The sequence below is a fragment of the Hyperolius riggenbachi genome, chromosome 4 (genome assembly GCF_040937935.1).
Source record: "Hyperolius riggenbachi isolate aHypRig1 chromosome 4, aHypRig1.pri, whole genome shotgun sequence".
Lineage (NCBI taxonomy): Eukaryota > Metazoa > Chordata > Amphibia > Anura > Hyperoliidae > Hyperolius > Hyperolius riggenbachi.
Window position 1 is genome coordinate 127,047,123 of NC_090649.1, and position 19,445 is coordinate 127,066,567.

General features: G+C 42.1%; 1 protein-coding gene across 1 annotated transcript in view; it reads right to left on the reverse strand.

Moving 5' to 3' along the window:
- Positions 1–212: 212 nt before the first annotated feature.
- Positions 213–19,445, reverse strand: part of AP1S3 (adaptor related protein complex 1 subunit sigma 3) — a 55,407-nt gene continuing 36,174 nt past the window's right edge. The window contains exons 3-5 of the mRNA XM_068279192.1: positions 12,148–12,256; positions 7,714–7,851; positions 213–740 (exon numbers count right to left, since the gene is read on the reverse strand). Coding sequence (XP_068135293.1) covers positions 705–740; positions 7,714–7,851; positions 12,148–12,256 — 283 coding nt within the window. The 3' untranslated portion in view covers positions 213–704. The remainder of the gene's footprint in view (positions 741–7,713; positions 7,852–12,147; positions 12,257–19,445) is intronic.

The following is a 19,445-nucleotide window of genomic DNA, read 5'->3' on the forward strand; positions in this document are numbered from 1 at the left end:
GCAACTGCTTCCACTGACATCACCTGCCAGCAGTAAAAATGTCGCCATATGATAAATTTCAGACTGTAAATCAGTGAGAAGAAAGATTTTACCATGAGCAACACTGACTAAATCATTTATACATAATGATTGTAAAAATTAAGCACTGTTTTCATTACGTTATTTTTACTGGAGTTCCTCTTTAAGGGATCACACAAGGCAGAATTAGGTACTTCTACACACTGCATATAAAATGTATTTAATGATTTTAATGCATATACAGTTGTATTACATTGTGCTTTTTAGTTTAGCTGTAATGCCACTCTATGATGACTGCTATAAAAGTGCACTTATTAATAAAACACATAATTTGAAAACAAGTATTTTCTATAAACACCTTCAGCCAGACAGCTGTCGTCTGTATTACAAGAGCCCAAAATATACATATAAAAATATTTTATTTGTCATTTAAAAAGCAAGTTTTTCCTTGCATACATGTCATCCCTGTGCACAGGGTGTGCTTTAGGTCCATATTGCTGCAAAGGGTTCAGAAAGGTAGCCTTGGTAATTATGTCCCTCATGATTCCTGGTCCCTGTGGCAGGTTTGGCAGGTGCCCCTCCCAGCAGTGCTGTCTCTTCATAGAGGTTACCTGGAGTCTGTGCTGTCCAAACAAACCCTCAGCATAGATAGTCTGCTCCTGTTACAGGCAGATCTGTTCCCCAGCTCAAAACGTTGGTTTGTTCATATATTCTTCCATCGTCTGGAAATAAAATAAAGGCGGTCATTACACGTACAACATGAATGTGCTGATCAGCTCCACACAAATCTGGCACTTCGTTTGTTATTAACATACTGGACCTAATATTAAAGAGAAAACCGTGACCAAGAACTGAACTTCATCTCACTCAGTAGCTGATACCCCCTTTCCCATGAGAAATCTATTCCTTTTCTCAAACGGATCATCAGGGAGCTCTGTATGGCTGATATTGTGGTGAAACACCTCCCACAGGAAACTGTGAGGACCATGGTCCTAGCAGTTTCCTGTCTGTGAACCTCATTGCATTGTGGGAAATAGCTGTTTACAGCGGTTTCCAACTGCCAAAAAAGCAAGCAGCAGCTACTTCCAGTGACATCACCTGCCAGCAGTAAAAATGTCACCATGTGATAAATCTCAGAATGTAAATCAGGGAGAGGAAAGCTTTAACAATGGGCAAACACTGGCTAAATCATTTATACATTATTATTGTAAAAATGAAGCACTTTTTTTTAGGACATTATTTTCACTGGAGTTCCTCTTTAACTAGTATCTCTCGAGGAAGGTCATAGCAAATTATTCCTACATTTTTCCCAGTTTCACTCAGCTATTGCACTCACTGCAAAGCCAACTGACAGTCACATACACTCCATGGAGTCTTCCAACATAGAACAAAAAGAAAGAGTCGGGGGTTGTCACAAGTGCATACATGCAAAAAGTGGTGTAAACAGTATAACAGAGGCACCAATTGTAGAATAAAAGGTTTAAAAAAAAAAAACTTTTAAAAAAGGAAGGTAGTGGTGGACTTCCCTCCCACAGTAGACTTACACAAGCCAAGCTCCAACAACTTGTTGGAGCCACAAATAAAGTGAATTTTTACTGTTCAAATACTATAATGCTTACACCACTACAGAGAGCGACTTTTATCCCGAGTAGGGTCGGGTCTAATTTCCCCACCTGTGATCTCAGTGGTTGCCTTGGTGGCAACCCAATTTTGCGAGTATAAATTTGATAGACTAGATTGTTCCATTTGTCTAAGGTACTACACTATCAGAGGTTCTGGACCTTTGCCTTTGTTTTCTCTACATAAATGCAAAAAGGGCACCCTTTTTCGCATGTACGCACTTGTGACCTCCCCCCGCATTAATTACTATTCCCCCTCCAGGCAGTTATGGACTCAGGGGTAGGTTGCAATTTGGCTGCCAGGTATTGCAGGTGGCTGAATTGCACAGTTTTTTCGGAATTGCCCTCTGAATGCCACTATAGCCGTAATTCACATTACAGACTATGGTGGGGTCCTTTCTGCTTGTCTCGGATACAAGTCATATGCATAAGTTATGCTTTATTAAAGGGCCACTATCCCGAAAAATTGTAACATTTACAATAGGTGCATATAATATGTACGGTATATATATATATATATATATATATATATAATAAATTACTTTTTACCACTTCACTGTCACGTATAGTAGGTAGTATAAATCTAGTCCATCACCTCATGGGGGATTCTCAGCATTTCCTTCATTCTTTACAAAAGCACTCCCTGGAAAGGATTTATATTAGCAGTTGGACTGAGCAACTGCAAGGTACTTTCGAAAATAAGAAAAGTCTGATAATCCCCCATGAGGAAATGAACTATATTTGTACTAATTTATGTATGCATTTACAAATCTTTTAACCAGCTGCAGACTGCCTAACCCAGATTGGCGCTCTTGTTCCTCCGTGACGCATATATGCATCATCTCACGAGGAATGAGATTTGACCGGAGCTAGCGCTCACACCCATCAGTGTGTTCAGCGGACAACAGCCATCAGCCTGCCAGCCAATGATCGGCACTGGCAGGCCGTTTATCTTTTATATTTAATTATACAGAATTTATATAGCGCACACATTTTACGCAATGCTGTACAGACGCTGTCACTAACTGTCCCTCGGAGGCACTCACAAACTAATCCCTACCATAGTCATACATCTATGCATGTATCGTGTAGTGTATGTATCTTAGTCTAAGGCCAATTTAGGGTGGGGGAGAATTTTTTTTTTTTTTTTTTTACACAATTTTTTAAAAAAACTTTTTATAATATAATAAAAAGACTAAAAATAGCAGCAGCAATCAAATACCTTCAAAAGAAAGCTCTATTTGTGAGAAGAAAAAGGGGGTAAAAATTAATTTGGGTGCCAAGTTGTATGACCGAGCAATAAACCGTTAAAGTTGTAAAGTGCCGAATTGTAAAAAATGGCCCGGTCAACAGGGCCGGTTTAAGCAACAATGGGGCCCCAGGGCAAAATAAACCTGGGGCCCCCCCCCACATATACCCTGGAACAAAAATCGGCATTAGGGGACCTTTTTTGCAGCTGGTATAGTCAGGGTGTGAAGTCCCAATCGGTCGGAGCTCCACATTCTGGCTATCCCAGCCTGCATGGGGGACAGGGGGTTAAAAAGTTTCAGTAGGGGGGACCCCACATAATTTTTTTTTTTAATTTCCACACTCTAAACATAAAAAAAAAATTGGGAAAATAGGAAAAAATGCCAGGGATCTTCATACAGCCATATTGCGGCTGTATAGCGATCCCTGGCCAAAGCGCTGCGGCTGCGTATAGACCCCCTGGAAACCCAGTCAGGAAATGTATTGTGCTTTCGTTTGATGCATGTAAAATTACACTACCGTTAGGTTTGCTACTAAAAATTACATTTACCGCATTTAAAAGTATACTTTTTTCCTTCAAAAAAACTTTAAAAATCGATTTTCTCAAAAACTATAACTATAACTCTTTAACATATCCTGCAAATGTAGGGTTTCTAGCATTTAAGGTGGATTTTCTATTAACCATTAAAGTCGGCAGGTTTTTAAATGTGTATTTTTTTTTCCCTTTGAAACTTTAAAATCGATTTTCTCAAAAATAAGGCCGATTTGAATTTTTTTTTTCCTCTTGTAGCCACTGGGAGCCCCTACAAGCTCTGGGGCCCTGGGGCAGCTGCCTCCTTTGCCTCTATGGTAGCGCTGGCCCTGCTGGTCAATAGGGGGGTATAAACCTCTGGGGCTCAAGTGGTTAACAATTACAATCTGCAGCCCACTCTCTGGATAAAGGGAGTTGTACTTGAGTGGTCACAGGGTCATTCAGTCTCTTAAAGAGAATATGTATTGTTAAAAATCGCACAAAAGTAAACATACCAGTGCGTTAGGGGACATCTCCTATTACCCTCTGACACAATTTCGCCGCTCCTCGCCGCATTAAAAGTGGTTGAAAACAGTTTTAAAAAGTTTGTTTATAAACAAACAAAATGGCCACCAAAACAGGAAGTAGGTTGATGTACAGTATGTCCACACATAGAAAATACATCCATACACAAGCAGGCTGTATACAGCCTTCCTTTTGAATCTCAAGAGATCATTTGTGTGTTTCTTTCCCCCTGTTCTCATGCACTGAAGTTTCAGGCTGCTCGTCTCTTCCTGCAAACAGCTTTGCCCTTGTCTGTAATTCTTCAGTATGTGAAAGCCCAGCCAGCTCAGAGGACGATTTATCCAGCTTGTAAAAGATAAGAGAGAAGAGAGAAGCTGCCCTAATCTAAATAATACACAGGCAGTGTGCATAGAGGGGCCTGGAAGGGGGAGTTCATAGCAGAACCACAACACTGAAGAACTTGGCAGCCTTCCAGACACAGGCCGACAAGTCTGACAGGGGAAAGATACATTGATTTATTACAGAGACTGTGATAGTAGAAAGTGCTGCAGTAAGCTAGAACACATTAGAATAGCTTTTGGAACTTGTAGGATGATAAAAAACAGGATGCAATTTTTGTTACGGAGTCTCTTTAAGGATCTCCCCAAGAAGATGACTGGTGTGGGGGTGGAGTTGGGTATGAAGGCAGCTTAACCTCCCTGGCGGTACGATCCTTTCCTGAATTTAGAGTTTAAAAGCAGTACAATTTTGTCCTTAGCTTATAGACCCGAAAAGCAGGGGGGGGGGGGGGGGGGGACGACGACAATCAGACCTCCAGAGAAATCTGCAGTAGCCCTGCACATTACTCACCTACCCGGGATCCAGTGCTGCAATTCTCCCTCCTGTCCTCCAGGGGGCACTATACCTCTATGGTAAGATCACCATCTGTCGTCATGTGACAAACGGCTATCTCACCCAAGGGATAGAGAGCCTTGGAGTACACAGAGGAGACGGGCAGCGAATCCCTAGACCCAAGGGGAGGGGTGTTATAATTGTTGCTGTGCTGTGTCCATATACCCCCTGGCTGTTACCCCGAGCTAGGATTGGGATTACTGCTTCTAGCATCTTTTTTCACCCAGATAAAATTACTTCAAATAACTGCTCAGCAGCCCCTTTACCAGCCACTTCTTGTATTGTTGTAGGCTGGACTGCTCTCAGGTATCTCAGTCTGAGCCAGGGGCGGACATACGGCCGTGCCACCGCACTAGGGCCCCTGAAGTTTCGTTGCTTTAGAGGCCCATTAAGTATTGCTGTTTTTTTTTTTATTATTTTTTCCCTTGGGGGCCCTGACTCCTATACCCCCCCTCACCTCGGGGCCCCCCCTCATGTGGCGGAAGAGCGGCAGATATAGGGAGGCTCCGGCGGTCCCAGCAGGCGCTAGAGGTTCAGCCGCCTGGTCTACACTGTCTCCTCTCCTCTGTATGCTGCTCGCTACTAAACCAGGAAGTAGCGAGCGGCATACAGAGGAGAGGAGACAGCGTAGACCAGGTGGCTGAACCTCTAGCGCCTGCTGGAACCGCCGGAGACTTTCTATATTTGCCGCTCTCCCGCTCTTCTGCTGCGCGTACTAGGAGGGAGGCCCCCCCTCCCCCGAGGTGAGGGAGGGAGGATTGGAGTTGGGCCCCCCACCCGGCTAGCTACCTATTAGCCCACCAGCTACCCGGCTACCCACCCACCAGGCTACCTACCTACCCTCCAGGCTACCTACCTACCCACCCCTCCCACCAGGCTAACTACCTACCCACCCACCAGGCTACCTACCTACCTACCCACCCACCCGGCAACCAACTTACCCACCCGGTTACCTACCCACCCACCAGGCTACCTACCTACCCACCCGGCTACCTACCCATCTACCCACCCACCTACCTACCCACCCACCAGGCTACCTACCTACCCACGGGAGCTGCGCACCGGATGGAGGCTAGGTCCGGAGGTCTGCTGCTGCAGGTGAGTAAATGTTTTTTTTTTTTTTTTATATTAGCAGGTGTATGTTCTGGGCAAATCTGCCGACATGATTGCACGTATTTTCAGGGCAAATCTGCCGACATGATTGCACGTATTTTCTGGGCAAATCTGCCGACATGATTGCACGTATTTTCTGGGCAAATCTGCCGACATGATTGCACGTATTTTCTGGTCAAATCTGCCGACAAGATTGCACGTATTTTCTGGTCAAATCTGCCGACATGATTGCAGGTATTTTCTGGGCAAATCTGCCGACATGATTGCAGGTATTTTCTGGGCAAATCTGCCGACATGATTGCAGGTATTTTCTGGGCAAATCTGCCGACATGATTGCAGGTATTTTCTGGGCAAATCTGCCGACATGATTGCATGTATTTTCTGGGCAAATCTGCCCACATGATTGCATGTATTTTCTGGGCAAATCTGCCCACATGATTGCATGTATTTTCTGGGCAAATCTGCCCACATGATTGCATGTATTTTCTGGGCAAATCTGCCACATGATTGAACGTGTTTTTGGTCAAATCTGCCGACATGATTGCACGTATTTTCTGGTCAAATCTGCCGACATAATTGCACGTATTTTCTGGGCAAATCTGCCGACATGATTGCACGTATTTTGTGGTCAAATCTGCCGACATGATTGCATATATTTTCTGGGCAAATCTGCCACATGATTGAACGTGTTTTTTGGTCAAATCTGCCGACATGATTGAATGTATTTTCTGGTACAATCTGCCGACATAATTGAACATATTTTCTGGGCAAATCTGCTCACATTATGTGTATTTTCTTGAGAAAACCTGCACAATTATGTGAATTTTCTGGGGAAAGGGTCACCAAAACTTGGGCCCACTGTCTTTGCATTGTACTTTTCAAGGGAACCTTAGGTGAGAATAATATTGAGGCTGCCATATTTATCTCCTTTTAAGCAATACCAGTTGCCTGGCTGCCATGCTGTTCCTCTGCCTCTTATTCTTTCAACCATAGACCCTGAACAAGAATGCAGCAGGTCAGGGGTTTCTGACAACATTGTCAGAACTGAGAAGATTAGCTGCATGCTTGTTTCTGGTGTAATTCAGTTAATTACTGCAGCCAAATAGATCAGCAGGGCAGCCAGGCAACAAGTATTGTTTAAAAGGAAATAAATATGGCAGCCTCCATATCACTCTCACTTCGGGTTCACGTTAAATTAGTTAGCTCCGCCCTCATCTGGTCATTGCCATGCCCATTGGTTGTAACCACGCCCATTTTTTGCAGTGGCGCGCTGGGGCCCCTAATTGGAATTTTGCACAGGGGCCCGATGCTGGCTGTGTCCGCCACTGGTCTGAGCTCCACCTCCATGCGGTCTAAACTACATGATCATGCAAAGCAAGCAGTAGCAGTTTGGGGCAGGCGGGAGCAGTACACAGCTTTGTAGTATAGAGAGTACAAAGTCAGTGGCATAGAGGAGAAAAGAGAAGCATCAATATAACATCTCTGCTGAAATCTGAACAGATGTTGAATGGTACAAGTTGTTTAGCACATAAACAGTTGATATCAGGTAGCTATTGATGGTTTTCCTGATCGAATAGGACTTAGCCAAGGAAATGTGTAATAATAAAACTCTATAATGAAAAGAACACAGCACAGTTAAAGTCCAAATTATGCAGAGTTTGCTTAGATTACAGACAAAAGACAAACTGACATTTGAAAAGTAAACAGTTGCCCAGCTCATATGTCATGGGATGAAACAGCAGAGTTGGCATACAAGGTCAACCAGAAAGCAGAGTCTGTGCCAATTACCTCCTGTAACATGTCCGAGTCCTCAATGGATCTCACCACCAGCTCTTTGGACGTCTCCTGAATTTCTCCACCCATCAGAAACTCATCCAAGATGAAATATGCTTTCTCAAAGTTAAATATTATGTCCAGCTCACAGACCTAGAGGGAATAAAGACAGTTCCATGTTAAATATAGTTGCTTTGCTTCTTTTACCCGGGGGAACCTACAAATTGATTGTGGTTGCATATTTCATACTGGGGCACTTTGTTATAGGTTCTATTTTTATTTTTTCAAAATAATATTAATCCACAATTTCTAAGTTCCTAGGCTGACATATACCGTATTTTTCGGACTATAAAACGCTCCGGACTATAAGACGCACCTAGATTAAGAAGACATAAAAACCAGGAAAAAAATACTAAAAATTAGGTGCGTCCATGGTGCGGGTGTGTCTTATGGTTCCTCCCTAAACAATGTTTAACGTTACATGAAAACATGAGGTAATGAAGGCCCCCCATCCATGTTCGCAATCTGTGTCCCCTATTTATGGTAACTAGTTAAAGACCACATGCTTACACCCCCCTAGTGAACAGGCTATTTTTTCCAATTCAGCACACTGCAGCTTTAACAGTTTTTTGCACGGCCATACAAGTTAGCAGCCAAAGGAGTCTGCCCCCCTACAGTGCTTTCTGTTGGTGGGCTCTAATCGCTGCTGCCATGTTCTGTTTTTGTTTTGTTTTTTTATTTACTTATTTTAATTTTGGATAAAAACATCCATTTTTTTCCCTCCCTCCCCCTGAGATCCAATCAGGGCAATCCTCTCTCATAGGCATCAGCCTAGGAGAGGGGATTGCGTGCTGAGCCGCTTCAGGGGACAGCCAAGTGACAAGGCTGTCCCCAGGTCAGCACTGTGGTAGATCGCAGCACTGTACAACGAAAACAAACGGCCGTTTACTATCGTTTCTGTCTGCCAGCAACGATCGCGGCTGGCAGACTGTTGACAGAGCGGAGCTCCGCCATTCAAGCAGGGAAGTACGCGCATCCCTGCGCTCCTCCCCCAGGACTTGCTAGCAATCTGTGCCCCATTTATGTTAACAAGGCCCCCCCATCCATGTTAGCAATCTGTGCCCCCCGTTTTTGTTAGAGACCCCTCTGTCTGTGCTAGCCTTTACGTAAGTGCATGCTAGCAATCAATGCCCACTCTATGTTACTGCTGCCGGTTCCTCGCCGTCGCTAGCAAACATTTCCCCGGCAACTGCAGTTAAACCGCAGCGGTAGCAAGAAACGAGCACCATGGATGGATGGGTGAGTGCTACCGCTGCGGTTTTGCCGCATGTGGACAAGCAGGATGGACAGGCACATCACCACAAGCAGGATGGGCAGGCACTTTGCCAGCGCAGACTGGGGGCAATGACTGCTAGCAGGGGCGAGGAACGGGCAGCAGTAACATAGTGGAGGCATTGATTGCTAGCGCGGGTGAGTGGGCATCACTAGCACGGACCCTAGCGTAGCATACGCACTGTACAACGCACTTATAGTTTGATATACATAAAAGAGAGGCCTTATGTAAATCTCATTGCTCTCCATTTATGTATATTTTACAGTGTATATGCTAAAGTGTATTTGGATGTTTTATATGGAATATCCTGCAAAGACTAAGTGAACTTCTCTCCTTTTATCTGCTTTTGGGCGTGATTCCTAATTTGCCCACACCTGTTACTTGCCCCAGGAGCATCACATGCTTGAAACAATCTTATTTATCCACAATTTTGAAAGGGTGCCAATAATGTTGTCCAGCCCATTTTTGGAGCTTTGGGAAACATTATGTCCAATTTGCTTATTTTCCTCCCTTTTTTTGTTTTGTTCCAATGCACACACAGGGAATAAACATGTGTACAGCAAAACGTGTTACTGCAATACCTTTCTGTGAGAAATACTTGATTTTCTGGAAAAATTTCTGGGGTGCCAGGAATTTCGGCCATGACTGTATAGTAAAATGCAGTCGACTATTTAGGATACGCACTTTTACTGGTTTCACTATCAGAAACAATGTATATTGAATGCAGCACAACCCCCCCCCCCCCCCGGTGATGATTAGCTTAGGCTGATTAGCTAAGCGGAATTCTGCAACCTGTGATACATTTTATAATGTAAATCAAGGAGAGGAAAGGTTTTACAATGGGCAAAAACACTGAAATAAATAATTTATAAATGAATATTGTAAAAACATATATAATAATAATAATAATAATAATAATAATAATAATAATAATAGTCATTATATTTTTTACAACAGTTCCTCTTTAATGACTTCATATAAATGCGACAACTGTATCATGCATTAACACACCATAGTATGTTTTCACTATAGTATGAGTGTGTGTGAATGTTATTGCTGAGAACATCAGAATACTGTAATAAGTGGACCCAAGCCTAATGGTAGCCTCCTTAGCCAGTTTCCTACTAGTTATTCCACTCAGTTTGGAGGAACAGGTATGATACAGGAAGTGTCCTAGCTTTATTAAACACCTTTCACTTCTTAGTTATATACTTTACCGTGCTCCTCTATGGATAGAGAGAGCCTTTGAAATGCTTTCTGACTTATAGCTATCTCTAGATTTATCTCGGAGATCTTCTGACAGTGCTGACACCCATAGTTGTTTGCCCTCAATTGTACTTCCAAGCACTGGAATGCTCCAGGGACGGCTACTTTATACTGCACTACCCACGTGCTTACAATTGATCACAAGTAAAGCCTCGTGCACACATATGAGGACTGTCACCCAGCAGGGATCAAGATCGATCCTATGGGTGACAGGGCTTGATGCTGTAAAGAAGCATCACTAGCCTGTAGACAAGTGAAGCATCTTATGAAGGGGCGCAGAGGAAAACAAGCAATGTACAACAGAGCGGGTTTTTGGATTGAGTGAGTGGGAAAAACAGTTCACTCAGGGGTTACTTGGACATCAGGGGTCACTCAAGATTTGGCATGGCAGATCTTTAGGGGACGCCAGGCAGCCACTGTACACACACTAGATATTTGCTAGATTTTCGCCTTAGACAGTCCATCAGCCAGCGCTAGCCAAGTTCAACCCAACCTGTGTATGTAGCTTAATCTGAAGTGAAAATAAACTTATGATATAATGAATTGTATGTGTAATACAGCTAAGAAATAGAACATTAGTAGCAAAGACCAGAGTCTCATATTGTTTCCAGCAGAGCCGGGACAAGGTCCTCTAGCACCCGAGGCTGAGACACCAAAGTGCAGCCCTCCACTCAGCCCACCCCAGCTGTCACACACTGATTGCTATAGACTTAAGGTGGCCACTAACGGTCCAATTTCTATCGAAAAATCGTTTGAGTGATCAGAAATTTTGATCAAAGGAAAAATCGTTCAATACACCATCAATGAGCCAATCTTTGCTTCCAATCTATCACAACCAATCAAGAAAATTCAAATTTTGGTTTGACAAAAATCTAGTCGAACAATTTTTTTTATAATCATTTACAATCAATTGTGCCCATCAACTGAGATTATTTTCAACCAATCCGATCAGAATTTCTGATCGCTTGAACGATTTTTTGCTAGAAATAGGACCGTTAGTGGACACCTTTAATCTCTAATTATCTCGCTTGCATTCGCCGCCATGTATCACCTTTTCTTATTTCTCTCTGCTTCAACCACAATAGGGGAATGATACCTGAGTGAGTTGTTATCTATGCAAAATAGCTGCTCTGAGCTCTCCGACCCAACTTGGGTCAGAGACAGTCCTATTTTCTGAAATGTAATCAATCTATCTATCTATCTATCTATCTATCTATCTATCTATCTATCTATCTATCTATCTATATCACGAGCGGCAGCTTTAGATGGGGTTTTACTTCAGGGCAGTTCAAATGGTCATTAGCTCTGCTCTGTTTCATCGCTTAAAAAATACAGTGTGTGGTTTGTAAACTGTAAATATAACAGAATGATGCAATGTTATTAAAAGAAAACGCTATATAACTAAAATAAAAATTGAAACTCTTTTCTTTGCTGCTAGTGTTCTATTAATTATCTGTACTACACATACAATTCATCATAAGTTTATTTTTGCTTCAGTGTCACTTTAAGACTATTAGCATAAACAATGAGAAAGATAACTAGTTACACCTCATTGAGTTTACTATTTGGGGGTATCCTGTATATTTTGTTTTTCTAAACTGTCACTATTGTATCTTTCACTTGGCCGTTATGAGTGGGATTTATTTAAAAAAAAGCTGGAAATTGTCTTTTCAGGGCATGTTTTTCTGCCTAAAATAAAGACACCCGTGATCTTATAATAGTGTAGCTGACCTATTGGAACAGAGGAAAAACACTGGCTGATTCCGATTTAAGTAAAATTTTAGTTTAATAACGTCAAAATAAAGAATTTAGTTCAATTAAGTGTGTGGTGTGTGTGTTTTTTCTCTTACATTTCCAAAGTATTTATCGAGCAGCTCCACAAGTCTATGGACGGTCTCCAGTGTCAGCAGTTCATTGTCCTGATCCTCTATGGCACAGCAGAAGTATAAACTGGCGTACCTACAAATAGAGGGGGGGGGGGGGGAATACTATACAGTAAGTGCAGTAAAAAACTGGCTATTTATGACCCAAAAATAAGGCTTCGACAAGCAAACCTTTTTATTTTTGTCTCCAGAAAAGTCATGCTTTGTGCTGCAGTATTGTTATTTTTTTTTTTTAAGGAGAATTTTTATTGAAGTTTTGCAAATACAGATAAAAAACATTCCCAAAGTTTAGTACCACCCTCCACCCCTTTACCCCCTCCCCACACCCCAAACACCCGGGGCCCTTACAACTACAACTGACAAATATCATACACAGGCATTAATACACTCAGTTTTATGCTAGATCTTTGACTTCTAACCCTCAATACCATCAAAAACAGCAACATATACATTTAGGCGTTTCAAATGTAAATCGGATACGCGGATTGTAATGTCCAAGCCAGGAATAACTGTGTTACAATTCTCCGTCTATAAATTCCAATACCTTATCAAACTTTGCCGGATAACCTCTAGTTTGGTATGTGAGATTATACAGAGGTAAATTCTGATTAACCAAAGATTTAAAATTATCCAACGTAGGAATATTAGGCGTTTTCCATTTTAATAATAGAGACTTTCTGGCATAGAAAAAGGCAATTCTGAGAAATAACTGCTTATGTTTGCTCCATGTGGCATTATCAGTAATACCCAACATGGCTGCCTTAAATGATAGATCGACCGGGCGTTGCCAAGAATTGCGTTATAGATTCCCAACATTTTTGGACTAGATCGCAATTCCAAATACAGTGGATAAAGTCTGCCCCTAGGAGTCCACATTTGTAACATCCCGAGCTGCTGTCCCGACTCATTTTAGACAATCTGGCAGGAGTATAGTATGTTTGATGGAACCATTTTATTTGAATTATTTTATCATTAGCGCTTATAACAGTGGAGATATAATGCGATTTAAATTCAGACCAATCTGATTCTGAGAATGTAAAAACTCAGTCTGTCATTTGGTTTTTGCTTTCTCATATCTGTGAAAACCATATTTTTGTGGTAAGGTTGAGTAATATCTCAAAATTTGTTTAGTTTGATCTTTATTCAGCACCAACAGCTCTAACTCAGAAGGCTCAATGAGGACCCCAGAGGTACCCCACTGTACCCTGACAGCATCACCGAGTTGAAAATAGTAAAATAGTGAATGTCTCGGCAGCCCGCATTCTGATCTGAGTGTAGCAAATGATTTCAAATTCCCGTTTACAAAAATATGGTTAACGGATTTCATCCCATGCTTGAACCAGAACTGATAATCTTCTAGTTTTAGGAGCTCAGGTAGCCTCGGATTCACCTAAAGAGGAGTACTGGGGGAGATAATGTTATCCGATTGGGGAAACAATTTAGATGCTGCATGATAAATCTTGACTGAAGTATTAAGATCGGAACCTTCCGTACGTGGGGCTATTCCTCTGTAGATTACATTACTTAAATCCTCATATGAAGTGGCAATGTCAGCCTCCAGGTTCATAGATGCATCTACCCTGTCTGCACTCATCCATTTCTGGATGTATGTTAACTGAGCGGCAAGGTAATAGAGATAAAAATTGGGTAGGGCCAGGCCCCCAAATGACGTTGGCATGCGTAGCGCCGTAGTGTACTCAACGCCAAGCGCAGCATCGAGCCTCCTCAGATATATCTGGCTATCATTGAATCAACACGCTTAAAGAAGCTTTTGGGAATTTGTATTGGAGACATTTGTAACATATAAAGGAGTTTGGGGGCATAGACCATTTTGACTGTAGTAGCTCTACCAACAACATTTAATGGAAGCCTGCCCCAGGTTTTAAAATCTATCACCCGAGCTTTCAAGCAAAGGAGTTAAGTTATGCTGAATATAATCTCTTATTTCTCTTGATACATTTATTCCAAGATATCTAAAGGAGTCAGCCCCCATCAGCCTGGATGAAGGATGAATCCTACCAATTGCATCACGGTCTAATGGGAAGAGAATGGATTTAGACCAGTTCACTCTCAGGCCCGAGACTTTCCGGAATGATTCATAAATATTAAAATACCTCTACTAAGGAGGGGCCCGGGCCTGCCAAGTATAACAGAACATCGTCAGCATATAATAAAATACGCTCCTCCAACTTACGCACTTGAAATCCCTCCATAACTTCAGATTTTCTGATCCATTCCGCAATCGACTCCATTGCCGATGCAAAGAGAAGTGAGGATGAAGGGCATCCCTGTCTCGTTCCTATTTGTATTAAGAAAGGGTCGGAGATGTGTGAGTTAACCCTTATCCTAGCCCTAGGATGATCATACAAGATATCAAACCATTTTCTAAACTTTTCCCCAAACCCCATCTTTTTCAGTACAGCCCTCAGATATGGCCATTCGACTGTATCAAAGGCTTTATGAGTGTCGAGTGAAACTATGACCCTGAAACCTGCATTGCCATGAGGAAATTGGATATTGGAGAAAAGACGCCGAATATTCAATTTGGTGGATCTACCTGGCATGAAGCCTGTTTGATCCTCGTGAACCAATTTTGAAATATATTGATTGAGATGATTGGCTAGGACCTTAGCTAAAATTTTGGCATCAGTATTAATAAGAGAAATAGGTCTGTATGATTCACATAGATCAGGACTTTTGTTTGGTTTAGGCAATAAAATAATAAGTGCTTCATATAAAGAGTCTGGAAGTACGCCTTTTGAAAGAGAGAGTGAGCAAACATCCTAGCCAATTGAGGCACAGAAATCTTCCTACTTTTGGTATACAATTCGACAGGGAGACCATCTAAGCCTCGTGATTTGGCCTTTTTAAATGAGGACAGGGCAATTGCAATTTCCTCCTCTGAAATAGATGAATCCAAAGCCTCCCTGGCCGACTCATCCAGACAAGGCAGATCGATCTCCTCCAGAAAGGAGGATAAAGGATCTGCAGCGTCACCTGTTCTGTTAGTGTACAAGTCCATGTAAAAAAGTTGTAAAACTCCCTGGCAATAATTTGACCTCAGTAGATATGACAGGACCTTGCTACTTTTATTCCCAAATTCAAATTCTCTCTGTTTGAAGATAATCTCCTTACGTTTGGCACGTCTTAGCAAGGCAAGCTCGTGTGCTCTCCTAGCCAATGCCCATGCCCCGTAAGTGTCTGGACCTGGAGCTAGTATCAACTGAGTCTTAGTTTCTGTAACTTTCATTTCAGTGTACTCATGCAATGCTTGGTCATTTATCTTATAATAGACATAGATTCCCTGAAGGCCCCGCTCAAAACTGCTTTCCCAGCGTCCCAACATATATTCATATCCGCTGATCCCAGATTTTCAACCCAATACCTCTCTATAGCTTCTAAACAGGGCATTAAAATAGTTTGGTCTTCTAGCCACCATGGTCCCATTTTCCACACCCCATTCTGTTGTGTTGCATAGCATTAAAGATCACATATAGTCAGGGAGTGGTCGAAGATGCCATGCGGAAGATATTTAATCCCTTCAACTAGTGGTAGAAGATCTCTAGTACCCATACACATCAATTTGTGACATAGACTTGAATTGACCTGAATAACAGGAGAAGTCTGAACTTTCAGGAAAACGCCATCTCCATATATCCGTCAACTCAAATCCCTTCATCCAATCAATTAGTGCTGGGAAGGAGCGCAAACTTTTGTTTAGTTTGTCTTTCTGCGGATCAATAACCGCATTAAAATCACCTGTAACGATAATTGGATTGTCTAGATGATCGCAAAGTTTAACAGACAAGGCATCAAGGACTGAGGCCAAGAATGGCGGGGGAATATATAAGGACACCACCGTTAATTTCCTGCCTTCTATGCAGAGTGTTACTATTGTGTATCTCCCCACTGTGTCAACCTGAACATCACTTATAGAGGCAGAGAATTTTTTGCTTATTAATACCGCCGTCCCTCTGGAAAAAATTGAGAAATGGGAAACATGGTAGCTAGAGATCCAGGGTTTTTTTTTTTTTTTTTTTTTTTAGGGAGAGTACTCTCTCACCTGTCAAGTGAGTTTCCTGTAAGCATATAATGTGGGGCTCTAATTTCTTTAAGTAATCAAACACTAGCCTCTGTTTTATAACATTGTTGAGAACTCTGGTATTCCAAGATACTATACGAAGATTATCCCCAGTCATCATAAAAGGTAAAAATTGAAGGTCACTGAAGTCATGGACAGAAATTCTAAATCATAAGTGTATAGAACTGCGTAGTATTGTAGGGTCCTCCTATTCCCCCCCCCCCCCCCCTTTTACTTACCCCTTTAACTTCCCCTAACCAACCCGACTCCCTGACCCCAACTCCAGGAAGTTTCATTCCCCGAACTTACTTAGACTGGGTGTACATTCTGGCCAGCCCTCCCCCACCCTCGCTAAGTAGAATACTCGTAACACCAGCATAATAAACAATAACACTTGTCCCTTTGTAGACTGTAGGTCCAAGAGAACCTGTATACCTGAGGATTAAATCTGTATGCAAATAAGGTTATTCATAGAATCATACACGCATTCATCTTCAACACGTTTAACAAGGGAAAATGAGATAGAGAGAACTTATTGAAAAGATAAAAAAAGTGTGCATATGTAGGCTAAAATTGTGTGCCCTGTGAAACTCTCCATAACAAGTAGCTGAATACTATCTCACTCAGATCAGAACTTCAGAAACTGTAGTAAAATTTGCATAGCAACATGGATAACTTTCTCAGATTTTCATAGAAATCACCAATTTGCAATATTTAAATCAGGCCGAGGAACAGTCCAATGTTGACTGAGCATTACACATGATGAATTAACCTTAATATCTGCTTTCAGGATCCGTTGAGCTTTAATCGCTCTTAATTATCTTATACAGTTTTCAGACATGACATTTACGGTTGAGAAAGGAAAACAGGAAAGTTCACCTAGACAGAGGTCAGGATGTGTGGCCCGTTCAGCTTCCATTGAAAAGCAGAGTATTTTACCATGGGTGCAGTTCAGTTCCTATGAATACTGTAAACCCAATGGACATGTCTATAAGTGGTGAATCACACAATAATAGTCAAAGTTTAATACTTTTAGGCATCTGAATCAAACTGGTATGAAACAAAGAAATAAGCGAGTAAGTAGCAGTGCAAATTGATCTGAATGGTGAACTGTATGAAAGTCACAGGAGCACATAGGAAAAAAAGAGGGAAAAGGAAACGTTCCATCTCATGCAGCAAGTCCTTTTTCATCCAGCCACTGAGAAACCTCTTCCGCAGTGAAGAAGAAATGAGCTTTGTTGTTATGCATAACTTTCAGCTTGACCGGGAACAGCATGCAGATTTTCACGCAATCTCTTTTTAACATGGATAAATGCAGCTCCTCTTTCCTGTATTTCTAGTGAAAAATCTTGGTATATTGCAACTTTTACACCATTTATAAACAAATCCTGCTCATTCCTGGCTTCACGAAGAATAGCCACTTTGTGTCTGTAATTGAGAAATGTCATAACAATAGGATGTGGAGTAGCTCCAGGTTTAGGTGGGCCTTCTGGGGCTCTGTGAGCTCTTTTTATAACATAGGCTGCAGAGACTGCAAGGTCCAACTATGTCGGCAAGGGGGCGGCGCAGCACTTTGTTTTTTTAATTCATGTAGTTAGCCTAGCGCTAGCTATATAATAGCCGCTGACAAGCGGCATCTCCCTACCTACTCCGAGCGCCGCCGGCGCTCTTTGCAAGCAGGAAACCCCGTTCATAACGGGGGATTTACTGCTCGGCTTCCCCCGTCGCCATGGCGACGGGGTGAGATGACGTCACTGACGTCATGGACATCGGGATGTCAGAGGGAACCCCGATCCACCCCTCAGCGCTGCCTGGCACTGACTGGCCAGGCTGCACAAGGGGTCTGGAGGGGGGGGGGGGCGGCGTGGCGGGTAGCGGCGAGTGGCGGCGATCGAGATATGCACGCAGCTAGCAAAGAAAAGTTGTGAAAATCGGCCCAGCGGGGCCTGAGAAATCCTCTTGCACAGGTTACCCTGAGCTGAGCTCGGGATAACCAGCAAGGAGGTTAACCACTTGAGGACCACAGTCTTTCTACTCCTTAAGGACCGGCCACTTTTTTTCCATTCAGACCACTGCAGCTTTCACGGTTTATTGCTCGCTCATACAACCTACCACCTAAATGAATTTTGGCTCCTTTTCTTGTCACTAATAAAGCTTTCTTTTGGTGCTATTTGATTGCTCCTGCGATTTTTACTTTTTATTATATTCATCAAAAAAGACATGAATTTTGGCAAAAAATGATTTTTTTAACTTTCTGTGCTGACAATTTTCAAATAAAGTAAAATTTCTGTATACATGCAGCGCGAAAAATGTGGACAAACATGTTTTTGATAAAAAAAAAAAACCATTCAGTGTATATTTATTGGTTTGGGTAAAAGTTATAGCGTTTACAAACTATGGTGCAAAAAGTGAATTTTGCCATTTTCAAGCATCTATGACTTTTCTGACCCCCTGTCATGTTTCATGAGGGGCTAGAATTCCAGGATAGTATAAATACCCCCCAAATGACCCCATTTTGGAAAGAAGACATCCCAAAGTATTCACTGAGAGGCATAGTGAGTTCATAGAAGATATTATTTTTTGTCACAAGTAAGCGGAAAATGACACTTTGTGACAAAAAAAAAGAAAAAAAAAAAAGAATCCATTTCTTCTAACTTGCGACAAAAAAAAATGAAATCTGCCACGGACTCACCATGCCCCTCTCTGAATACCTTGAAGTGTCTACTTTCCAAAATGGGGTCATTTGTGGGGTGTGTTTACTGTCCTCGCATTTTGGGGGGTGCTAATTTGTAAGCACCCCTGTAAAGCCTAAAGGTGCTCATTGGACTTTGGGCCCCTTAGCGCAGTTAGGCTGCAAAAAAGTGCCACACGTGGTATTGCCGTACTCAAGAGAAGTAGTAGAATGTGTTTTGGGGTGTATTTTTACACATACCCATGCTGGGTGGGAGAAATATCTCTGTAAATGACAATTTTTTCATTTTTTTTACACACAATTGTCCATTTACAGAGTTATTTCTCCCACCCAGCATGGGTATGTGTAAAAATACACCCCAAAACACATTGTACTACTTCTCCCGAGTACGGCGATACCACATGTGTGGCACTTTTTTTGCACCCTAACTGCGCTAAAGGGCCCAAAGTCCAATGAGTACCTTTAGGATTTCACAAGTCATTTTGCGGAATT